This window comes from Phocoena phocoena, chromosome 20 (genome assembly GCF_963924675.1).
Source record: "Phocoena phocoena chromosome 20, mPhoPho1.1, whole genome shotgun sequence".
NCBI classification, from domain to species: Eukaryota; Metazoa; Chordata; class Mammalia; order Artiodactyla; family Phocoenidae; genus Phocoena; species Phocoena phocoena.
In genome coordinates, this window is record NC_089238.1 from 46,093,141 (window position 1) to 46,113,669 (window position 20,529).

Consider the following 20,529-nt stretch of genomic DNA (forward strand, 5'->3'; position numbering starts at 1 on the left):
AATTTCCCTGAAAATGACTGATTACAAAAGGAGTTTTTTCAGTCTCCTGACAGGATGGAGGAGGGTACCAGTAAGAGAAACCCCCCTTCCGTTTGGCCACGAAGAACTAAAGGAGTCCCCTCCACACTCTCTTTGTCCATCCCTTCTGCTGTTGACCCTTCTGTCCTCCCAGCCCTTTCACTCTGATCTCTTCACATTGTCCAAGAGACTCAGCAGTGAGGCTGCTGTGATATTTGCTCTTTGTTACCAGCAGTAGGTATTAGTGTTTCACTTCCCGTTCTGTTTTCTGACGTTTATCTCAGTGCCCTTTAAGTGGGCACTTGTAAAGAGCTACAGAAAACAATGTCAGTTCATAAAATTCCATAAAACTCCCAGACTAAAGATTTGAAGGCCAGAAAAGCACTAATCAGCCTAGCTCCTTAATCGGAGACTGTTATCTCCTGTGGAAGCCAAATGTAGCCAGGAAGGCGGGAGAGGCACATGCCAGAGGGGGCTAGAGCTGAGCTTCCTCCCCCAGGGCCTCTGAGGCTGGGAGAGGAGATGCCGCCCCGCCCGAGGAGAGGGTGGTGGTGCAGTCCTGGGCAGGCGGAAGTCTGGCCGGAGAATTCATCTGTTCCGCCCTTTGGACAGCTCGAGTCCGGGCTGTGCACAAAGGGCTTAGGACCCTAAGGTGGAGACAAGGCAGAAATGCAGGGAAAAACAGGACCCCGGCTCTGGGGAGGTGAGCGTGTGGTTGGGAGAAGGAAAGCAACGGGCCCTTCACCAGAGCTCTGAGGCAGAGCCCAGGCTCTGTAGCCCTTTGCGGCCGCTGGTGAAACCTCCCCATTTCCACACGGAGAGTGGCATCGCCGGGCTTGCAGCAGTGGCAGTTTGGGGACAGTGGTTCTCGGTCCTGACTGTGAAGCCTGTTAGGAATACAAACCGCCCCCTTCCTGGAGTATCCCAAACGGTCTTCGGGTAACTCCAGTGTAAGCCAGGTTCAGGGGTCTCTCAGTAAGCGGCTCTTTCTGGCGTGGAGGGCTCTCCTGGTTCTGGAGGGTCATTGTGAGACCTTCTGGGTGGGCAGGTACACTGGTGGAGCAAGAGATGGGCACTGAGACGGCCACCAGAGCAAAATGGCAACCCCTAGTGGGCACTCTTCAAGGCACAGTAAATCCCTTGGAGGAGTCACCACCAGAATGTGAGATAGAAGTGGATCTCTGTGATCACCCGGCAGGACCCACACCACGAGGACAGCCCATGTGCGTGAAGAATTTGAGGAGGGGGACATTCTGGCTTTGGTGCAGTGACCACGTGACCACTGGGCTTCTGGGCCCAAGTCACGTGCATGGCTTTAAGGGTTAGAGGGGCAGAGTTATGGGAGCTCAGGCCTCGGCGTCTGGGCTCAACTCTGACTAAGGTGGAAGGGAGGAGGTGCTCACCATCTGTAAGCGTTTGTGGTCGTATAAGCAGCAGCAGGGAGTGATCCCTTGGCCTGGAACGAAGGACTAGTTTGGGAATAATGGGATGAAGTAAAGGAAATTGTGAACAAAGCAGCTTGGTAACAGGAAGACTGTTGGGGCAATCCCCAGAGCCCTTCCCAGGGATGATGGGGCAGCCCCAGCCAGGCTCCCCGGGCTCCTGGCACTTCGGTTACTTGCCTGCCTCATTTCTCAGAAGGTCACCCCCTTAGTTTGAAGGGAGAAATGTCAGAGATTCAGGGGTGCCTTTCCCTTACCTGTCCCAAGACAGACCCTCTACCTCAAGGGACCCTGATTATGGTCACATGTCATGGGGTGAAGAGGTGTCTGTGCCCTGGGCATTCGTCGCAGGGAGTTGGAGCCCTCAGGTGGAAAGAGGGGCTGGCCCGGGAGGGAGAGGTCTGTCCTTCTGCAGATGACACACCGCGTGGGACTGTCTAGCAGTATGAAACTTGAACTCTGGGTCAGGGACTTGACTCCACCACTGCTCTGGCTATGTGGCTTGGATTTCTTCCCCTGTCCCATGAGCTTGATCTCTGAGGACCTCCGTGAGCCTGGCTGGAAGCTGGCAGGGGCGTAGGTGGCAGGCAGGTCTGGGGCCTGGAAACAGTTTACCAGGCTGGCTGTGCGTTGGCGTCGAGGCAGCTCGAAGCCTCTTCCCAGGCCGGGCCACCTCGGTGGGAGCCTGAGTGTATCCTGGGGAGGAAATCCCTCCTGGAAGGCCAGGAGCTCAGAGGACTTCAAAGAGGAGACAAGTTCCATCCGGTTCTCTAAGGGTCCACCCAGGGCACTCCCAGGCGTGCGGGGCTCAGGGTGCTGTTTCCCTGGCTGTCTCAGCCTGGATTCAGAGCGCTGCCGGGAGTCATTGTACTAAAACCCCCGCCTCGCCCTGGAGCTCAGGCAGCAGCAGGCCTGGGAACCGGCTGATGGAATCATCCCCATGGGTGACTCGCCCCCCCGCAGGCTCCCAGACTCTGCCTCCTGTCTCACCCCTTGGAGACAGGCCACCACTGCAGCAGAACAGCCCAAGTATAGGTGCAGATCACCACTGTCCCGACCAGGTGTGGCCAAGTGTGGTCAGTGCCCTCCACCCCCAGAGGTAGCCCCAGGGTGAGGGTGGGGTAGAAGGAGCTGGATTTCCGATACACTGCCCCAGAGCCACAGGAAGGTCCTGGAGAAACTTGGGCCCTGGTCCATCAGAAGGCCTAGTGATATCTGTAGCCAAGGTGCCCTCCTTCTCCCCAAAAAACCATCCGTCTTCCAGAAAAAGCACTTCCAAGCCCCTGTGCAAGCTGGGCCCTGGATACCGCGAGCTGGGTGTATGGCGAGGCAGCAGCTCTCGGGTGCCCAGGTGGGCGGACCAGATGGGGACCTTGGCAAGGCTCTGGGCTTTGCCCTCATCCTCTGTAAAAGAGGACGGCTAAAATGACGCCTGTCCCGTGTTAAAGGGGTTTAAGGTACAGGACGTGCCTAACATGGAGAAAACGCTCACAGATGTCAGTTATGTGGGCCAACACTGAGGAAACGGTGATTCAGCTTGAAGGGAATCCCTGTGACCAGAGAGGCAAGAGCCCAGCCTCTCTCAAGGGCTTGTTGGAGTTGATGTCGTGGAGACAACAGGATTTCCTTTGGTGGCCCACCCCTTTGTTTTCATTTGCCCTGAGGGCTTGAAAGATGAAATACTCTGAAGCCATGGGCTTCGATACCCAGGGTTTGAGGCTTGGAGGCCTGGAGAGGTGACCCCCCCAGGGGTCTTCCCAGAGCCTCCAGCATGGGTCCCACCCCTGCCATCTGACCTGCCTCCAGCCATGCTCAGGGCAAGCTCCATGTGGGACAGGCCCTGAGGGGGCCGGAGAGGCACCTGTGAGTGGACAGTGGGGCCAGGCTTGACCAGGTTGCTTAAGAACACATGGGAAATGAGGCCCCGTGGGTCAGCCGGGCGTGCGCAGAAGCTGGCTCCTGTCCTGGGGAGTGGGCAGGAAGGGCCACCGGACCACCCTGGGCAGTGGAGGAAGCCTTGATCCCTAGAGCAAACCCCAAGCCTGGAGAGAGGGGCTGTCTCGCACAGGGGGGCTAAGGCCCCGGCTGCCTCTACAAGACCCTTTGGTTTTCCAGGCCGCTCCTGCCCAAAGGAGGCCTCCCCTGAAGGTCTCCGGATGAGCCCAGGTCAGGTGTCTGTGGTCCCCCAGAGTCTGGCCGTGCCGCTCTTGAACAATCAGATGGAGAGCTAAGTGGACAAGAGACCCTCTGCTTCGTCTTCTGCCTCTTCCCCATCATGCTGCGGCCCTCGCTCCATCCCCTTTGCACCAGTTCCCAGCAAGACCCAGAAAAACAAGTCCTCATGCCCCCTCCTCCCACCCCTACCCCCCGAAAAAAAAAAACAAACTTATAAGTGTATCAGACACATCGACTGCATTAAACACGATGAATTTTTTAGGCATGAGTTAGCAGGGTTACCATGGCTGCCTCTGCCCTGAGGGGCACACTGCCGAGGATTGATTGAAATAAATAAAACAGATTTACAATTTTCATACTTGGGAAGCAGAGAGCTGGAAAGGAAGAGAAGCAGGGGAGCTGTTGGGGGAGGATACAGTGAAACTCTGGAGCTTTCTGAACTTCCGGAGGGGAGGCCACTTCCTCCTCCCCTATTCTCATGTTATAGGACACGAAAGCTGCTCTCTCTTTAAATTTCTAAAGGATCCCAGCTGTTGGGCAGGGACAAGGCAGGGAGGGCCCTTTCCGGTGGGAATGGCTCTGGGCCCCTGTGTTCTCTGTACTTGACATTAGGCTGTACTTCAGAGTTATGGCTGTGAGGCTCCAGGTGTCTCCCAGGAAAGCCTGTGTCCCATTGGCCTTGGTCTGCTGAGGGGACGTGGACACCAGCTAGTGGCCAAAGGAGAGAGGAAGTGAGGGCCTGGCCCTCCATGCACAGTGTTGGCCTGGTCAGGACACGCGTGGCAGGGGATGGAGACGAAGGAAGGAGACTCAGGCTAGAGGGAGAAGGTGGGCCCTCTGGGGAATGATCCGGCCCTGCTCTCCAGGATGCCTAGACGAGAGGCGCCTGAAGTGTGGTGTGCACCTTTTCTCACCTGCCGTGCATGCAGCCCAGGCAGGGGGAGGGCAGGGCTCAGAGCCACTGGGCAGGTCTTGGCTTCCACACTGAGACTTGGCCTTGCCCAACCTGGTACAGGTCCCTAGAAAAGAAGCGGCGTGTGGTCCCTTTCCCACGCCAGCACAGAGCAGAGGACAGCACCAGGCTCCCTGGTGGCCCGGTGGGGCTGGCCTCTGCCCGTGCCTTCACCCATGAGGCAGCTTCCTCCCGCCCAGCCTGGACCACATGGCCTCGGGGCACAACCGGCCCTCTCCAAGCCTCCTGCAAGGCAGCTGATGTCTTCCTCCCATCCGCTTTGGCCCACATGTCACCTGAAGCAGGGGCCGTGGGTGGGCACCAGGCTGGGGACAGGAGAGCACCTCCCACCATGGCCACCACCGAGGCCAGTGGGTCTGGTGGATGCTTGGCCAATGTTTGTGGTTAAAGGGACAGTGACACGAAGCTCACACCAGCCCAGCAAGTGTGGTGTGGCCACTTTCAGGCAGGCACTGCCCCAGAGTGCCTTCCTCGGCCCCAGCAAGTGTCTTGGCCTTTTGAGGCCACCCCAAAGAAGGCCTCTCTGTGCATTAGGGAAAGTGGCAGTGCCCCTCTTGCGTCCCGGGGGCTTCAGAGCTGACCGAAGGCAGATTGCTCCTCTGAGAGCTCCTGGTATGTGACAGAGGGACCAAAGAGAGCTGTTCCCTCCCCAGCATGAACCCAGACCCAGAGCACGGGAACAGCTGTCCAGGCAGCACCAGGTGGCTGGAGGAGGGTGAGGCAGAGCCCCATCCGCGGGGCCTCACGGCCACACACCACGGGCCACCTTGAGGCCCACGCATGTGGACCCCGGCCCTAAGGTGAGCCTCTAGGTTGTGCCCCCCCAGACCCCATCCAGGTTCACTCCCACCCCACCTCTGCCTTGTCCCCAAGTATTTTCCAAGCCATTGTCTCATGATGAATAGCACTTTAATATGGGTATTAAAAAATATGGGCAAATGTTTAATGCTTGCAAGCTGTGTTTCATTATTGATGCTCTGCTTGAGAGCCCAGCAGGCAGCTCAAGCCAGGCGGGGGCTCAACAGAGAAGTGATGACGCAGCAGCCCTGCAAGGCAGCCATCTGCCAGGCCCCCCCGGGCGGGGACAGCCCCCGTGCCCACTCACGACAGGCACCTAGGAGGCAAAGTGGGGAAAGGAACTTGGCCTCTGGGTCAGCATCCACCCTTCCTCGTCCCCTGGGCAGCTGTGTGACTAGGCCTCTCTGCCTGAGGATACAGGATGCCGCAGGAGGAGCCCGGGGCCGGGCGCAGGGAGACTGAGGCCGCCTGTGTGGGTCGTGTCACAAACTCAGGGCTGAGTGAAAAGTGGGCCCCTTTCCTTCCTCCCCCACCTTCCTGATGCAGGAGGAAGAATCCGGCTCAGGTGTCCAGAGCTCGCAAGGTACAGCCCAGCCCACCGACCCAGACTCGCCTTCCCCTAAAATGCCCAGATGGTGCCCTGAGCCCGGTGAGCACGTGCAGACGTGAGCCTCTGACCTTTCTATCACCCCCGAACTGCCCCAAGTGGACTCATGTAACACCCTCTGCACGGTGCCCGGCGTGTGCTTAGGGCTCCCCGGGAGCTAATACCTTATTATTCCTGCCTCCTGGAAGCCTCATGACCCAGCAGTCTGGAGGCATCTTCCTTTTCTGCAGTCTACAGTGACCTTGGGATGAGACAGCAAAGACCGGGTGAGGTGACAGGTGACCCCCACCGCCACTCCCCTCCACTTCCTGCCCCTACCGGTCTGCAGGGCTGGAGCCCCCTTCGATGGAGCCCTATGAGCCGCTGCCGCAGGCCTCCAGGCTCTGTCCAGCAGCCTCCTGGGGCGGGAGAGACAACCCCCCTGAAGCAGGGGTAGCTGCGGACATCCAGAGCACAGCGCGCAGAGCATGAAGGCTAGATGCCGCTTGTGCCGCCGCTGCCGCTCCTCCATGGTCCCTCTTCCCGGCTCCTCCCCGGCCCTCTCCTCCCCTGGTGGTTTAATTAGCGGTGCTCAGGGGGAGACCCCTTGGTGTGATGTGTTGTGGCTGACCCTTCAGGCTGTCCTGGCGGCTTGGGCGTCTCCTGAGGTCTCCCTGGACCGGGCAGCCAGGTCCTGGGTGATAGGCTGAAAATGTACCGTCAGGGCAGCTGCTCTCTGCATACCAGGCTGGCACAGCATGCCGGGGCATGCCCAGGAGCAGCTAAGGGATGTGCTGGAATGGGGCAGAGGAACGTCTCCGGGGCTGCTCATGAAACCTTGGGTGGAGATCAGCGCAGCTCCTCCATGCGGTAATGTGCAAAAGTGATTCTTGGTATGAGGGACATGAGGGTCACAGGCAAGGCCCTGCCCTTTGCAGCTCATGTTCTGGTGGGAGAGACAGCAGGGGACCCAGTAAACGAGTCCATCAACCAGATGACTCAGGTGATGAGAAACGCTTAGAAAGAAACAGGACTTCCCTTAGAAAGGGCTGGTGGCAGAGGGGTGCGCATGGGACAGAGGCTTCCCCTGAGGCTGCTGTTGGAGCTGAGATCTCCATGGCTGGAGGGAGCCAGATGTGCGCTGGTCCCTGGGAGGAGCTGCCCAGGCCAGGGCAGAGGTCAGGAACAGAAGAAACACAGGAGAGGCCTGCACGTCATGGGTAAAGGAGGACTCATAAGAGCTGAGGTTGTGAGGAACTGACCAGAAAGTGTGAGGGCCTGGAGGCTGTGGTCAGGAGCTGGGTTTATTTAGATCCAGCAGGAAGCCGCTGAGGAGGGCCATGCTCTGATTAGGACTTTTTAAGAAGCGCCCCGGTTGGTGCATGGAGGGTGAATGGTGGGGTGAAAGGAGACACAGGGAGACCAATTAGAAGCTGGCTTGGAATTGACCAGGCAAGAGAGGGCTGACCCTTGGCCCAGGGCAGGGTAGCTGAGACGGGCCAGGAGCCAGGTGTGCCCTGCAGGCAGATCCCCTGGGCTTGTTGGTACACTGGACAGAGGGGCCCAGAGGATCAAGGAGGACTCCTTGGTTTGGGCTGGAGCAGCTGGGTGGGCAGCGATGCCACTTCCTGAGGCCGCAGGTCACCGATGCTCCCCTGAAAGCTGAGGGACCAGAGTCTAAGGGGAAACCAAGAGGTGTGCTTTGGCCCCGCCGAGTCTGAAGTGCCTGTTGGGCAGCCATGCGGGGCATCCACCAGGCCGGCGGTGTCCATCCAGAGCTCAGTGGGGGCTCAAGAGGCACGTGTGGGAGCCGCTGATCTAGAGATGGCTTTGAAGATTTCCATGGGACCGGACATGACCACCAAGAGGTGCAGACCAGGGAGAGAGCAGAGGAGGAGAGCGCCATGGTGGCAAGAGTATTTCCGGAATACTCTGCCTCCCTGACCTTCTGTAGCTCCCCAGTGCTTCCGGGTTCTCAGGGACACCAGGAGGCCTTGGCGCCCGCCTCTGCTCATCGCCACCCCCTTGCCTATCCCTCCGCACCCTCCTCAGCCGTCCTCACGTGAGAGCACCACCCCCGCCCTTCAGCTGCTGCAGGTCCCCTCGGGCCTGTGGCCCCTGGAGAGCGTGGCCTGGCAACAGCCTCAGCTGTTGGCCCATCATGGAGACAGCAGCAGCTGCAGGCGACGGGCATTTGTGACCATTTGTCAGAACGCTCCCCTTCCTCCCCGGCCTGCCCTCCTGAAACGTTTCTATCCCACAGCCCTGGAGATGGGGTCGTCTCGGGGTGGGAGGACCACAAGGGGACAGGAAGTGCTGCCTAGGCTCCGCTGAAGGGCCAGGCGTCCTCCTGGGAGCTGGCCCTCGTCCCCCACCCATGGTACCAACAAGGTACCCAACCAGGGGTCCCATTTGCCACATACTGTGCACCCACACGAGCTGCCACTAGTTTTGATGACCGCCCTCTGAGTAGCCCCCATGGTGCAGGTAGATGTCACCCCCATTCGGAGGTGGAGAAATTGTCACACAGACACACTGGGCCACACAGCTGGGCAGGGGCACCGGGCTCCAGGGCCCGGGCCCCTCCTCCACCCACACCAGGTGAGCAGGGGGGCTCCGCCTACCCTCCCGCAACTATGGCAGGGCTTTCCCCACACCACCCGCCGGCCCCATCCCCCCAGCAGCTTTGTTTCCATTTCTCTGGTGGTTTCTTGCCCAAGCCTGCCGGTTCCAGCTGGGCCTAGGCTGGAGACGGCCTGCCTGCTGTTTGCGCCTCGTGGTTTGGCCTCTCTGTTACCAAATGCTCTGGGATTTTTTGGAGCCGGGTGTGGGGAAGAAGCTTCTCCAGTCTGGCCCCAAGGCGTGGCTGGCGTTTGGAAGGAAACAGGAAGCCAGACCGTGATAACGCCGAGTTTAGGGTGAGTCCAGTGACCTGGGGTGGACATATTTCAGGCTCGTTGGCTCCAAATGGGGCTTATTTTGTCCAGCACCTGAGACCTGAGGCCTCAGACCCGTTGTCCCCACAAGCCTGAGGCCTGGTCTGTGGATACTTCCCTGGAGCAGAGACCAGGAGGAGATGGGGAAGGGGTGCCATGCTGACACCGGTCGCCAACAGGCAGGGCTCGGGGGCCACACCCCACCCTCCTTACCAGCCACTTGCCAGCTCCTTGGTTTGCTCTTAGTTTCAGGAGCCTTGGGATCCTTAAACTCCCAGCAGGAAGGCCTGCTTACCCCCTCAAGGCCAGGCCTCTGTGGGCAAGCGGCCAACTAGGGAGGTCCACAGGCTTCCCTGAGGCGTGTCCTTGATACCTGCCTGTCACTGTGGATGTCACCTTGGCCCAGGGACCCTGGGAAAACTGCTTTCCTCCTCCATTCTCTGGGTTCCCTGTTTTCCCTTTTATAAAATGGAATCTCCTTTTCACAAAGCCCAAGCCTTATCCCCCCCAAAACTCTTATTAGAGGAGAGATAGTGGGAAGAAGTGGCCCTAAGTAATCCCATGACCTTGGCCAGGTCACCTGGCCTCCCCACCAGAGTTTCATTATCGGAACAGGGAAGGTAGAACTCAGGGTTGCCTTAGGGCTTGTTCATCCCACGAGCACCTACTGAGCCCCTGCTACGTGCAGGCACCACTCCAGGCGTGGGTGGCACCATGAACAGCCCAAACAAGCTCCTGACCCAGGGGCTCTCACGGGGGAGGGTGGGGGGACACCATCCACGGATGACCAGAATGCGGATTTGTCACGTGAAGATAATCTCTAGGCAGAAAAGTAAAGCCAGGAAGGGACACAGAGCGCCTTGGCACATGGGGAGGCGTTGCTATGCTATGTGGGAGATCAGAAAGGTACCTCAGGGCTCCTGGGGCCACACTGGCAGCCAGAGGCCCCGCTGCTTTTCTCGGGATCCCACTTCCTGGCCTGGGGTGGGCCGGGGGATAGATGGAGCCCGTGGGGCTCTGGAGTTGCCGAGAGGCGTGGAGCCAGGTCCGCTGTGAGCAGCCCCCTTGGCCCCCCGCAGGCCCCAGAGCCGGGGTCCCACACCAGGCCCGGGAAAGAGCAGGTTTCCTCAGGAGAGGGCTCGGAGCTGCGGCCCAGAGGCCTCCAGAGCCTCCACTCAGCCCGTTTTCCAGGCAGCTCTGCCTCCTGCTGAATGCGGAGAACATCTTCCACTCGATGGCAGACATCCTGCTCCGGGAGGAGGACCTCAAGTTCGCCTCGACCATGGTCCACACCCTCAACACCATCCTGCTGACCTCCACCGAGCTCTTCCAGCTGCGAAACCAGCTGAAGGACCTGAAGAGCCCGGTACTGCTTGCCCACGGGCTCCAGCCTGGTGCCATCTCTGTGCCCACGGGCGCGGCCCTGCCAGCCCACCCCTCGTTACCCGGAGGTTGGCGGGGAGGAGACGAGAACGTGACCTGAGGTCTCCCTGGTCCGCCGTCAAATAGGGGTCCCCCTGGGTTGGCTGCGTGTAAGTGCCAGCCATGGGAGGGAGTCACAGCGGGTTTCCTTGGAGCTACCCGCTCTGGGGGTCTCTGCCCACAGAAGACTCCAGACCCCGCTCCAGGTCCACGTGCCCTCCCTGACACCCCGCACCCCACCGGCACTGCCCCCTCGCACACAGGGTAGGTTGGGTTCCGAGCCTGCCTTGCAGGACCTGCAGGGTCAGACCTGCCGGGCCGTGTCACCCAGTCAGGGTCAGGCCTCTGGATTGCAACCCCACTGGGGATCCGGTGTCGTTGCTCTCCTCACCCTCCTCCTTGGCCAGGACCCCGCTCTCCCACAGAGGGACACATCTGCTTACAGATGCCCTGTGTGAGCCAGGGTGTGTCATAGTGCTGTCTGCCCCAGGCTTTCGGTGAGGACCCACCAGGGCTGGTCAGAGAGAGCGGGGAGTGCTCACCAGTCTACCGAACTGCTCTGGGGGACACGGGTCAAAGGCCTCGCTCGGCCCAGAGGAGGGGGGCTGAGCCGCAGAGGGCCCCCAGGGGTAGCCGCCATCCCGGACGTGCTGGCAGCTCCAGCACGTTTCATCTGGGCTGTGGTCACCACCTTCCCATCTCAGACCCTGCCTCGGCCCTCTCTCAGGGAGTCTCCAAGACTTCCAAGCCTGTGCCTGAGGGCATCTGTGGCCGAGCCACTGGGAATGACCCAGGCCACACCCCTGCCTTCTTCCTGTGGTTCCTTCCAGACATTCGCAGAGGCCTAAAGAATGTTCCTCAGGGCAGGGGCTCTCGAGTGTGGGCTCAGCTCCTGGGCTGGTTCCCGAGTGCAAGGTGGGCTGCAGAGGAGGGAAGAGATGGCATTTGAGGACGGCAGGAGGGCACTGCTGGGGAGAGCCTGGGCCCTGAGGACACTTTCTCCCTGCCCCCCTCCGGTCACACCCCCTCCCAGCCCCAGAGGCTGGGGACCACGGGCTGTGGAGAGAACGATTACTGTTGTTTGCCGAGGGCAGAAATACCAGCACAAAGGACAGGCTCACTCCCAAGCAGCAGGCCCTCACAGCCGTCACCACGTGGCTCTGTGGGACGGAGAGTAATGACAGGGTCTGAGGAGGAGCTGTCAGCGTTTCCTTTGTGACAGCCCGTTCCCAGCTGGGCTCCCTGGCGCTCTGAGAGGGGCCCTGAGTCTGGGCCGCGCACCCGCGGGGAAGGAGCGGGGGCTCGATTAACTGCTTACACCTCTCCCCCCTCAGGAGAGCCAGAACCTGTTCTGCTGCCTGTACCGCTCCTGGTGCCACAACCCAGTCACCACGGTGTCCCTCTGCTTCCTCACCCAGAACTACCGGCACGCCTACGACCTCATCCAGAAGTTGTATCCTTCACTCACTGTTCTTCCAGTCCAGCCTCGGGGGCGGAGCGGGTGCTCCCTTCCCACCCACGTGGGCCCGATTGCCATCCTTCTGCCCTGACCCTACGCTCCGCCTCCAGGCCTTGGGCCATCAGGACCCGTGAGGGCACAGTGAGGGGTGGATTCCAGTAAACAGGGTCATCTAGGGCCTCGTAGAGGGGAGCTAGCCCTGGAGAAGCTTTGTGAGCTGGGGATCAGGGATGGGTGCTTACCTAGGTAAGAGTGTCCCGAGAAAGAGGCAGGGTGCCCTCTGCGCGGTGCTGGGGCAGGGTGGGGAGAGAAGGCCTGGGAGCAGGGGGGCTGCCGGGCTGCAGCAGGCCGGTAGGTGAGGAGCTTAGGACCTTTGGGGCCCACAGAGCCAGGGCCCAGCAGAGGACAGGACAGGGAGAAGCAGGCTGGAGGAGAGGCCTCAGGGAGACGGAGCACCGCTCAGGGCCTGCCTCAGAGAAAGGCATCCATGGTCGGCTTTTTGTTTGAAACACCGTGAAGCAAACCAGCTTCCTCTGTGAATGTCTGGTGTGTGACCCGGATTGGACGGACATTTAGGATGCAAAATTGGTCTCCTTCCCTGATGGGCCAGGACTTGGGAGGTAAGGAGAGAGGGGCCCTGAGGTGCCTCCACTGAGAGCCAGCTGTGGCCTCGCCTGGCTCCCTCAGGGTGCCCACTCGCCTTCAGACTACGATTTGCTCCTCTCCGCCACTGGTGTGGCCCGAGGACTGCAGGCCCCAGGCTTGCAGCAGCCCTGACCTTGGCCCTGCTGACAGGCATCCGCTCAGGCAGGAACAGGGGCCTTTCCTGCCCAGCCCTCCCCCAGAGGCTGCAGAGCGGTGATGAGAGCCTTTCAGGGCCTGGAGGGCACAGAGGAGAGAGCGGCAGAGCAGAGCTGGAGTGCCACGCAGGGGGACACCTGTGAGGGACAGAGAGGCAGGGGGACAATAGGCTGCTGTCCTTTGTGTCCTGATCCTGCTCAGGTGGAAACATGCTCTGTGCCTGCAAGCCAGGGCCCAGTGGGAGGTGTGCTCTGTGCCCCTGGGTCGAGCTCCTAGGGCCCAGCTCCTCGGCTGTCCCCGCCCCCAGAGAGGCAGGCTGCCCTGGCCAGTGGTTCCACTTCCCTTGACCACCCACCCAGCGGGGACCTGGAGGTCACTGTGGATTTCCTCACGGAGGTAGACAAGCTGGTGCAGCTGATCGAGTGCCCCATCTTCACATGTGAGCGCCCTGCCTCTGGCTTCCGCGGGCTTGGAGGGAGGTGGGAGGGAGAGCAGCTCTTGGCTGCCACTGGGGAGGGAGCGAGAACAGTCACCCCAGGGATGCTTCTAGAATGTCAAGAACGTAAGGATGGGGATGACAGGGCTGAGGAGGTACACAGGGCTGGGACATGCGCATCAGAGCGTGGGTGCTGCCCGTGCGCCTTAAGGCAGGGCTCGACACAGGCCAGCGCTGAGGGCAAAACCCACCTGAAGAATAGTGTCACCTCTGCAGGGGGAACTGGAGCAGTGCCGTCAGGGGACAGGTGGAGCAGCCGTCCCAGAGCTGTCCCCGGCCACCCCTCCAAGCACGCTGCCCTCTGCTGTGGCTCTTGGAAGCTGGGGGCACCCTGGGCCCACCCGCAGGTTGCTCCCTTGTGCCCAGGAGCCACGCCCTCGTCCCTCTGCAAAGCAGAGCTGGCGTTTGCTAGGAGCTGCCTGATTGTAACACCCGGGCTGAATGTGCAAAGTGGCAGCTGGCTGGGGTGAGTGCAGCTCCTGGCGCCTCAACACATACAGTGCCCGCTCCCCAAGGCAGGCAGGTCTCTGAATGACGCCCGTGTGCTTACGGCCTGGTAGCGAAGCTGGGAGGCATCCCTGCCGGTGGCCACCCTCCTGCCGGGCTGGTCAGCCAGGCCTCCTGCTGTGGTGGCACCCCGATCTGCCCAGGCCAGGCCTGTCGGCCTTCACCCTGGAGCCCAAAGGCAAACCCAGGGGCCGAGGGGCCCCTCCCATCCAAACAGAAGACAGCTTCTCCAAACAGCCAGCCATCACAGTAACAGATGCCCGGGGGACCCAAGAGCAGGAGGGAGACCCTGTTCCCAGGGCAGTGCATCGAAGCCTGTCCCAGATGGCCCCCTGGCCTGACATTTCACTTCCCCAAAGGCCTCCCAGGGCAGCCTGGCACACGCTCGCCTGGGGGCAGGTCCAGCCTGACCCTAGAGAAGCCATGAACACCTCTCCAGGCCCAGGGCTTTGGTGGGGTGACCATAGCAGACGTCCCCTGGTCCTGCCTAGCACCCATTCCAACCCTAGGTTGCCTAGACCCCCCTGGTAGCTGGCTTGGCCCCGTAGCCCAGCTTACCCAAGGCCCAGGACTGGATTCAAAACAGGTCCCCGCCTCTTCTGGAGTCGCTGGGCCTGGGCAGGACTGCCACCTGGGGTGAGGGGAGGGGCTGCTGTGAGAGGCCCCTGCTTCCTGGCTCACCCTGGCCCCAAGGCCCCCGTCCAGCTGCTGGGGTGACATGGTCTCTCCAGAGGTTTGTGGTTTGTCCTCCACCAAGGACGCCTGAGGCTGGGCCTCAGAGAAGGTAGAAACGAGTGATGCTCCTGGAAGGGCTCAGAGGAGAGCCACGTGGGCCTGTTTATCTGGGACGGATGCTGGGCAAGGCCCGGGTGCGTCTCCCCGCCGTCTGGTGGGGGAGGCAGGGCTGGTATCTGACATGGATTTCCAAAAGCATCCACCAGACACTCAGGGGCTTGATGTGTGTTTGGTCGCACACCAAAGCGTTTTTCCATCCTGCCCTCCCTTAAAGCTGCCCTAATCCAGTCTTTCTCTCCAGCTCACCCTATTTATAGCTCTCTCGTGCTGGCACGTGCAGAGCAGACCCGGGAATCTGTTACGCTACAGGCCCCAAGCCCCCTCATCGCCAGGGAGGCAGTGAGTGCTGGGGGAGGGGACCAGACCTGGCAGCAGGTTGGGGGTCGCCAGGCTGAGGTGACGGTTGGGAAGATCAGACGGAAGGCAGGTGGGCAGGTCAGGAGAGGCAGGGGGATCATGGGGACGGCTAAGACGCTGCAGGAGGAGAGGCAGGCATGTCTGGCTGGGAGGAGCCCCGGCCACCAGGCTGGCCCGTTCCTGGCCGGGCTGAGGTGCCACCCAGAGCAGTGCCTGACCCCTGCCCTCTGCCCTCGCACAGATCTGCGCCTGCAGCTGCTGGATGTGAAGAGCAACCCGTACCTGATCAAGGCCCTGTACGGCCTGCTTATGCTGCTGCCCCAGAGCAGCGCCTTCCAGCTGCTCTCCCACCGGCTCCAGTGCGTGCCCAACCCCGAGCTGCTGCAGACGGGGTAAGTGCCCAGCTGGCAGTGAGCAGGGCCAGGGCTGGCCGGGCTGGCAGGGCCTGGCGAGCGGGGAGTTGTAAAGGGGCCACCAGGGCCTGCCCTCAGCTCGGCGTCACACCTCCTGTCACTGCGGACACTGTCCACCCCTCAGCCGCTTGCCCGTGGGTTTCCATATCAGAGCACCGGGCTGGGAGATTCTGGGAGCGTCTGTCTGTGCGGTGGTAGGTAGTTGGAATACCTTCTCCCAGTAGTCAGGGTGGAGTTAAATCAAAAAACCCGAGAGCATGCTGGCGTGACCCAAACAGAGGCCCCTGGAGAGAAAGTCCAGAGGGGAGGAATTCGTGCCCCGGCTCAGCCACTGCGTCCCAGGTGGTACATGGGCAAGAGAGCTACATAGGGTCCCTCCCGGGCCTCAGACAGCCCTCCCTTCCCATCTGTAGCAGAGGCTCAACGCTTGGCCACTGAGTGACCCTGGCACTGCTAGGACCCTCCCAATCTCCTCCTGACTGGAGTGGGAGGCAAGGGTGCCCCCGTGGCTACCCCGCTCGCGACCTGTCCGCGGGAAGCACGGGTCCCAGGCGCTCTGCCGTGGAGAGGCCCAGCACGGCAGCCACTGGGGAGGAGGGCTGCAGCCCCTCAGGGGCATCCAGGCTCCCACCCTGAACCCACTGCTGGCCCGGTCCCCAGAGTCTGTTGGGTCATGTCTATATTTGGTAACCCTTGGAGGCTTTGCCTCATCCACAGGCATTTGGCATCAGAGATGGAAAATTTCACTTGTCGGGTCGCCATGGAAACAAGCAGAGCCACTGAGAAGATTTACGCTGAATGGAGCACACCCAGCTTGCATCAGATGCCCTGTGTGTCTAGAATTCCCTCCCAAGCTGTTAGACCCCCTCGGCAGGCCTGGCGCCTCGCCCCCCGCCAAAGGTCTCGGGCCTTTGCCCTTGCGATGGATGCAGGCAGCCTTGAGATGGGCCTGCCCGGCACTCTGGGCCCCTGACCCGAGCCCCTGTGCCCTCCGTCTCCCAGGGTCTAGGCCACCACCACCCCTCCCACCTGACCTGGTCTCTCCAGGGGCTGGGCGTGGGGCCCCTAATGGGCTGTTGGCCTCAGGCCGCTGGAGGGGCTGGGAAACCCCAGCAGGTGTGGCCCCCAGGCCAAGGCCCAGCTCCTGCCCACCCTGCCCCTTTCCCCAGACAGCAGCACTCAGGGGTGGAGGGCTGGTCCCTGTCCCAGCTGCTCCTGGTGCCACCGGGTAATCCTCAGGGGAAGGCATTCAGCGTACTGAGTGTCCCAGGGAAGCGGGAGCAGCCGCAGAGTTAGGTGTGCATTTTATTCCCTTGGCCGGAGCACCTCTATCTCCTGGGAGTCGGAAAGGCCCTGACGCCACACCTCGCTTTGCTGCCTTGGCCTCTGCTGGCCTTTGCAGTGCCCAACGGGGTTAGGGTCACCCTGGCAGCCACTTAGGAGGGAAGGTACAGCTGAAAGTGAGAAGGAGGCAGGAACGGCTGCTTCCTTGTGACCTCTGGGCCAGGCCACAGCCCCTGTGCTGCTGAGGGCCAGTCCCTTCTCAGAGCTCTGCCTGCTACATCTCCTCATATAGGAACATCCTATGGAAAAGGAAGGCAGGCTCAGAGTAGTCGGACTCCTCCCTGCGCTCCCTTAGCCAGAACAGAGCAAGTCTGCAGAGGAAAGCTGGGGGAAATGAGGCTTTCCCCTAGATCTCCCATGGTCAGAGTCAGGAAGTCTTGAGCCAAAGGGCTGAGGCCTCTGGGTCAGTGGATGGTTCGCAGGCCTGGACTAGGATCTGGTCCGAGCTCTGCTGTGGATTTGCTCTGTGACCTCAGGCAAGCCCCATGCCCTCTCTGGGCCCTTGGTTTCTTCATCAGTAAGTGAGCATTTGGACTGAATGGATCCTTGAGGTTCCACTCAGTCTTCAAGGCTTTGGGTTCCCATCCTTTCTTTGCAAGGACCCAGGAAGAGCTGTCATAGAAAAAGGCAGCGGAGCCCTGGGCAAGGAAGGGGCCTCAGGAACAGCTGGGGGCAGGGGCAGGTTGTAGGGTTGGGCACAGAGAGGGACAGCTCCCGCCCTGGAGAGGGGGCTGAGGACAGTCTCAGCCCCGGGAGAGGCAGGCAGCTGGAAGACAGCGTCAGGTTGCCCGACAGGCCCATGTGCCGGGAACAGCTGGGGGAGTCTCTGCTCCTTGCCCATCCCCCGCCTTCTGTGCACTCAGGGTGCCGGCAGGGCTAGGGAACCCTGGCCCTCCGCTCGGGCTTCTGGCCACTCCCCAGGGACCGTCTCCTCAGTGAGGCAAGAGGGAGCCTCTGAAGGAGAAGCTGGTGACAGGTGCGTATGTGCGGTGGCAGGAGAAAGGGCTGGCTTTGGGTTCTGGAACCCCAGCTCTGTGCTGCTGGCTGGGTGTCCCCTAGCCACTCACTGCCTGAGGGTTGCTATAAACACACAGAGAACATGAAGGCCTGAGCAGCGGCCGTGCCCACTGTGACTAGCAGGGAGAGGCCCAGCCTCAATGCTCAGCGGAGTCCCGGTACCCATGGACATACCCCTCCCTGCTACCAAGACTTCAGGCCAGGAGAGTCTGCCCAAAGGGACGCTGAGTCATGGGGGGAAGGACTTGTTGCCTCTGTGAGGGCCCAGAGAGCAAGGTGCGGCCCACTCCTCCCGACGCCTACCCTCACCTGGCCACATCTGTGCACATCACCCTGGACTTGCCATCCATTGCTGGCATCTCCCTGGAAGCCCCTAATCTCAGCTTCCCTCTGGATCTAATGCAGAGAGTGTTGCGGAGAGGAGCGTACAGATCCGTGGGTGCCCAGCCTCAGACAACACCCTTCAGGATCATCTCTGGCCTGTACATCTCTCCCCCTGTTCCGGCCCACATGGGCTGGGCTAGCATCTGGGCACCCTCTGGAGTTAGGGCTCCAAGCTGCAGGGTGTCCCTCAGCATCCTCAGGAGCGGGAGTTGCTCTCTTGGGGCAGTAGCACCCGGGCCACAGGTTACTAGGACAGGGATGGCCCTTCCCCATTCCCAGGGGAGTTGAAAGCAGCCGGAGACCAGAATGCTGCCCGCAGTCTGGCCCCTTAGAGCGAGCCCCACCCAGCTCGTTTTGATCTTTGTTGAATTTGCCTGAGTCCCCACTCCAGAGGCAGGGCCTGAGGCCCAAGAAAGAAGCAGCCACGGCCACAGTCCAAGGTGTTGTCAGGTGGTGTGTCTTTAACAGGAAGGGACCAGGCTGAGTAGGGGTACAGGGGCCCACTTCCAGGCTCCAGATGGCATCCCAACCATGGGAAGAGTTCCCAATGCCCCTGGTCCTGGTGGCTTGTCAGAGATGGCTTTCAGGCTCTGACCATTGGTGGGCTGCGCCTTACCAGGAGCCAGGCTCGTTGGTGAGGGTTCCACTTGGGTTAAGCACCGTTGTGAGTCACCCAAATGGAATGAGCTGCTGGGCCCCGCCTGGCCTTGCCTCAGTGGGACAGAGTTGTAGCCACAGTGGGCACCCATCGGGTACCTAGGCTGGGGCTGGGCATCAGGCCAAGTTCTTCATGTCAAGTATGGAGGAATCCTCACCCACCCCATGGGGGGCTCCTGTGGCAGTGCCCCCTTACAGAGGAGGACACTGAGTTACCTGTCCAAGGTCAAGTGGCTCGGGGGTGGTTGTGTTACAGTTGGGTCCAGGTCTGTCGAGCTCCTGTGCTCAGCTGCTACCTGGACCTCTCCTGCCATATTGGGGTCTTTTCATGAACTCAAAGGGCCCAAGGATTCTCTGCTTAGCTGATCAGCCCACAGCCTTCATGAGATCCCTTACCAGGGCCACCAGGCCTCAGGGCCTGGAAGCAGATCCTTCCCAGCCCACAAAGATCTGCTTCCAGTGAGGCCAGAATGAGGGAGAAGCAGAGTATTTTCTTGGGACTCTCTGCTGGGGTGATGGTTAGGAATGGGACAGGGGCCCAAGTGGATCTAGTCCCCCGGGGCAAGCTCAACACTGGGCTTGAAGGGGGCAGCAGGGCGAATGCATTGCCCAACTATAGGGAGCATCAGGCCCGTGGCAGTTGTGCAGTGCACAAGCTGTGAGGCGGTACGGAGCAACTGCGAAGAGTGCTAGCAAGAGGAGTTCCCGGAGGCATCAGCTGCCCAGTGGGGAGACCAGCTCTCCTTCCGCCGGGACAGAGAGTGACTGCAGGCCTCTGGGCCCCAACACTCAAAAACAGATGTCCTGCCAAGTTGAGGGCCAGTAGACTTCAGCCACCCCTGTGGTCCCCGGCCCTAGCCCTGCCCTAAAGAAAGGGCCAGACTGCCTCCTCCCCCTTCTCCCTGGACCCTGTTCCAGGCCCCAGCTGGCTTCCTGGCTGGCTCCTAGCCCTGGCTTTCACCCCAAAGGGAGCCACTCATAAACAGGAAATGCTTCCCGATGTGATGCCTGCTCTGGGCACCGTTGCCAGCCCACAGGCTGAAGGCCCTATCCAAGCAGCAGTGTTGACTGGTCCCACCAACTGTGGGGGAGGGGAATGCTCATAGGGCTCCCTGCTCTTTGGGGCTGACTGCTGGGGAAGGGTTGTTGGGCCTGAGGTGGCCAGACTGCCCGAGGTCGAGCTTCCCCAGCCTGTGGCCCTGCCCCGACCCCACTGCCCCGCTGCGGCTGATGCTTACCCGCTCCGGCAGCCCCATCATGTGCTGAGACACTGACGCGGAGCCCTTCTGCTCCCTTTCCCCAGAGACGGCGCGAAGGCAGCCCCCAGGTCACAGAACGCAGACTCCCCGAGCATCGACTACGCCGAGCTGCTGCAGCACTTTGAAAGGGTCCAGAAGAAGCACCTGGAAGTGAGGCACCAGCGGAGTGGGCGTGGGGATCCCCTGGACCGGAGGGTTGTCCTCTGATAGGCCTGGCCTGGGGACGGGCCCAAGGAGTGGTCCCATGGAGCACTTGGGGTCTTCGGGCCCCCTCCCCACAGAGCCTGAGGACCTGCCTCAGGGGCCGGGCTGGGCCTGGCCAGCAGCGCAGGGCAGGGCAGGGGCTGGAAGCTCTGTCCCCCCAAGCTCCTCTCACAGGCCCTCCAGCGCAATCAGCTGCACTCCGGCGTCCAGACAGAGCTGGCTTCCTGCCAGGTGAGGCCGCAGCCTCAGACGCCCCCATTTTCTGGAATCGGGTTCTTTCTAATGCCCTCTTGTAAAAGAGCTTGACCTCCCCAGCGCACCAGAGCTCTGGCCTCCTGTGGATGTGTGTGTACACATGTGTATACACATCTGTGCACATAGGGACCAGCACAGAGGTCCATATGAATGGCGCACCCTCTGTCCCAATAAAGAAACGCAACCCGTGCCTGGCCTGCTCCTTCCCACTGATGCCTGCCCCAGGACCTT

At 61.0% G+C, this 20,529-nt stretch overlaps 1 protein-coding gene across 1 annotated transcript in view; it reads left to right on the forward strand.

Moving 5' to 3' along the window:
- The window catches only part of VAC14 (VAC14 component of PIKFYVE complex), a 97,915-nt gene extending 77,439 nt beyond the window's left edge, over positions 1–20,476 (forward strand). The window contains exons 15-19 of the mRNA XM_065898714.1: positions 10,120–10,294; positions 11,685–11,803; positions 12,970–13,049; positions 15,007–15,157; positions 19,884–20,476. Coding sequence (XP_065754786.1) covers positions 10,120–10,294; positions 11,685–11,803; positions 12,970–13,049; positions 15,007–15,157; positions 19,884–20,046 — 688 coding nt within the window. The 3' untranslated portion in view covers positions 20,047–20,476. The remainder of the gene's footprint in view (positions 1–10,119; positions 10,295–11,684; positions 11,804–12,969; positions 13,050–15,006; positions 15,158–19,883) is intronic.
- Positions 20,477–20,529: the final 53 nt, after the last annotated feature.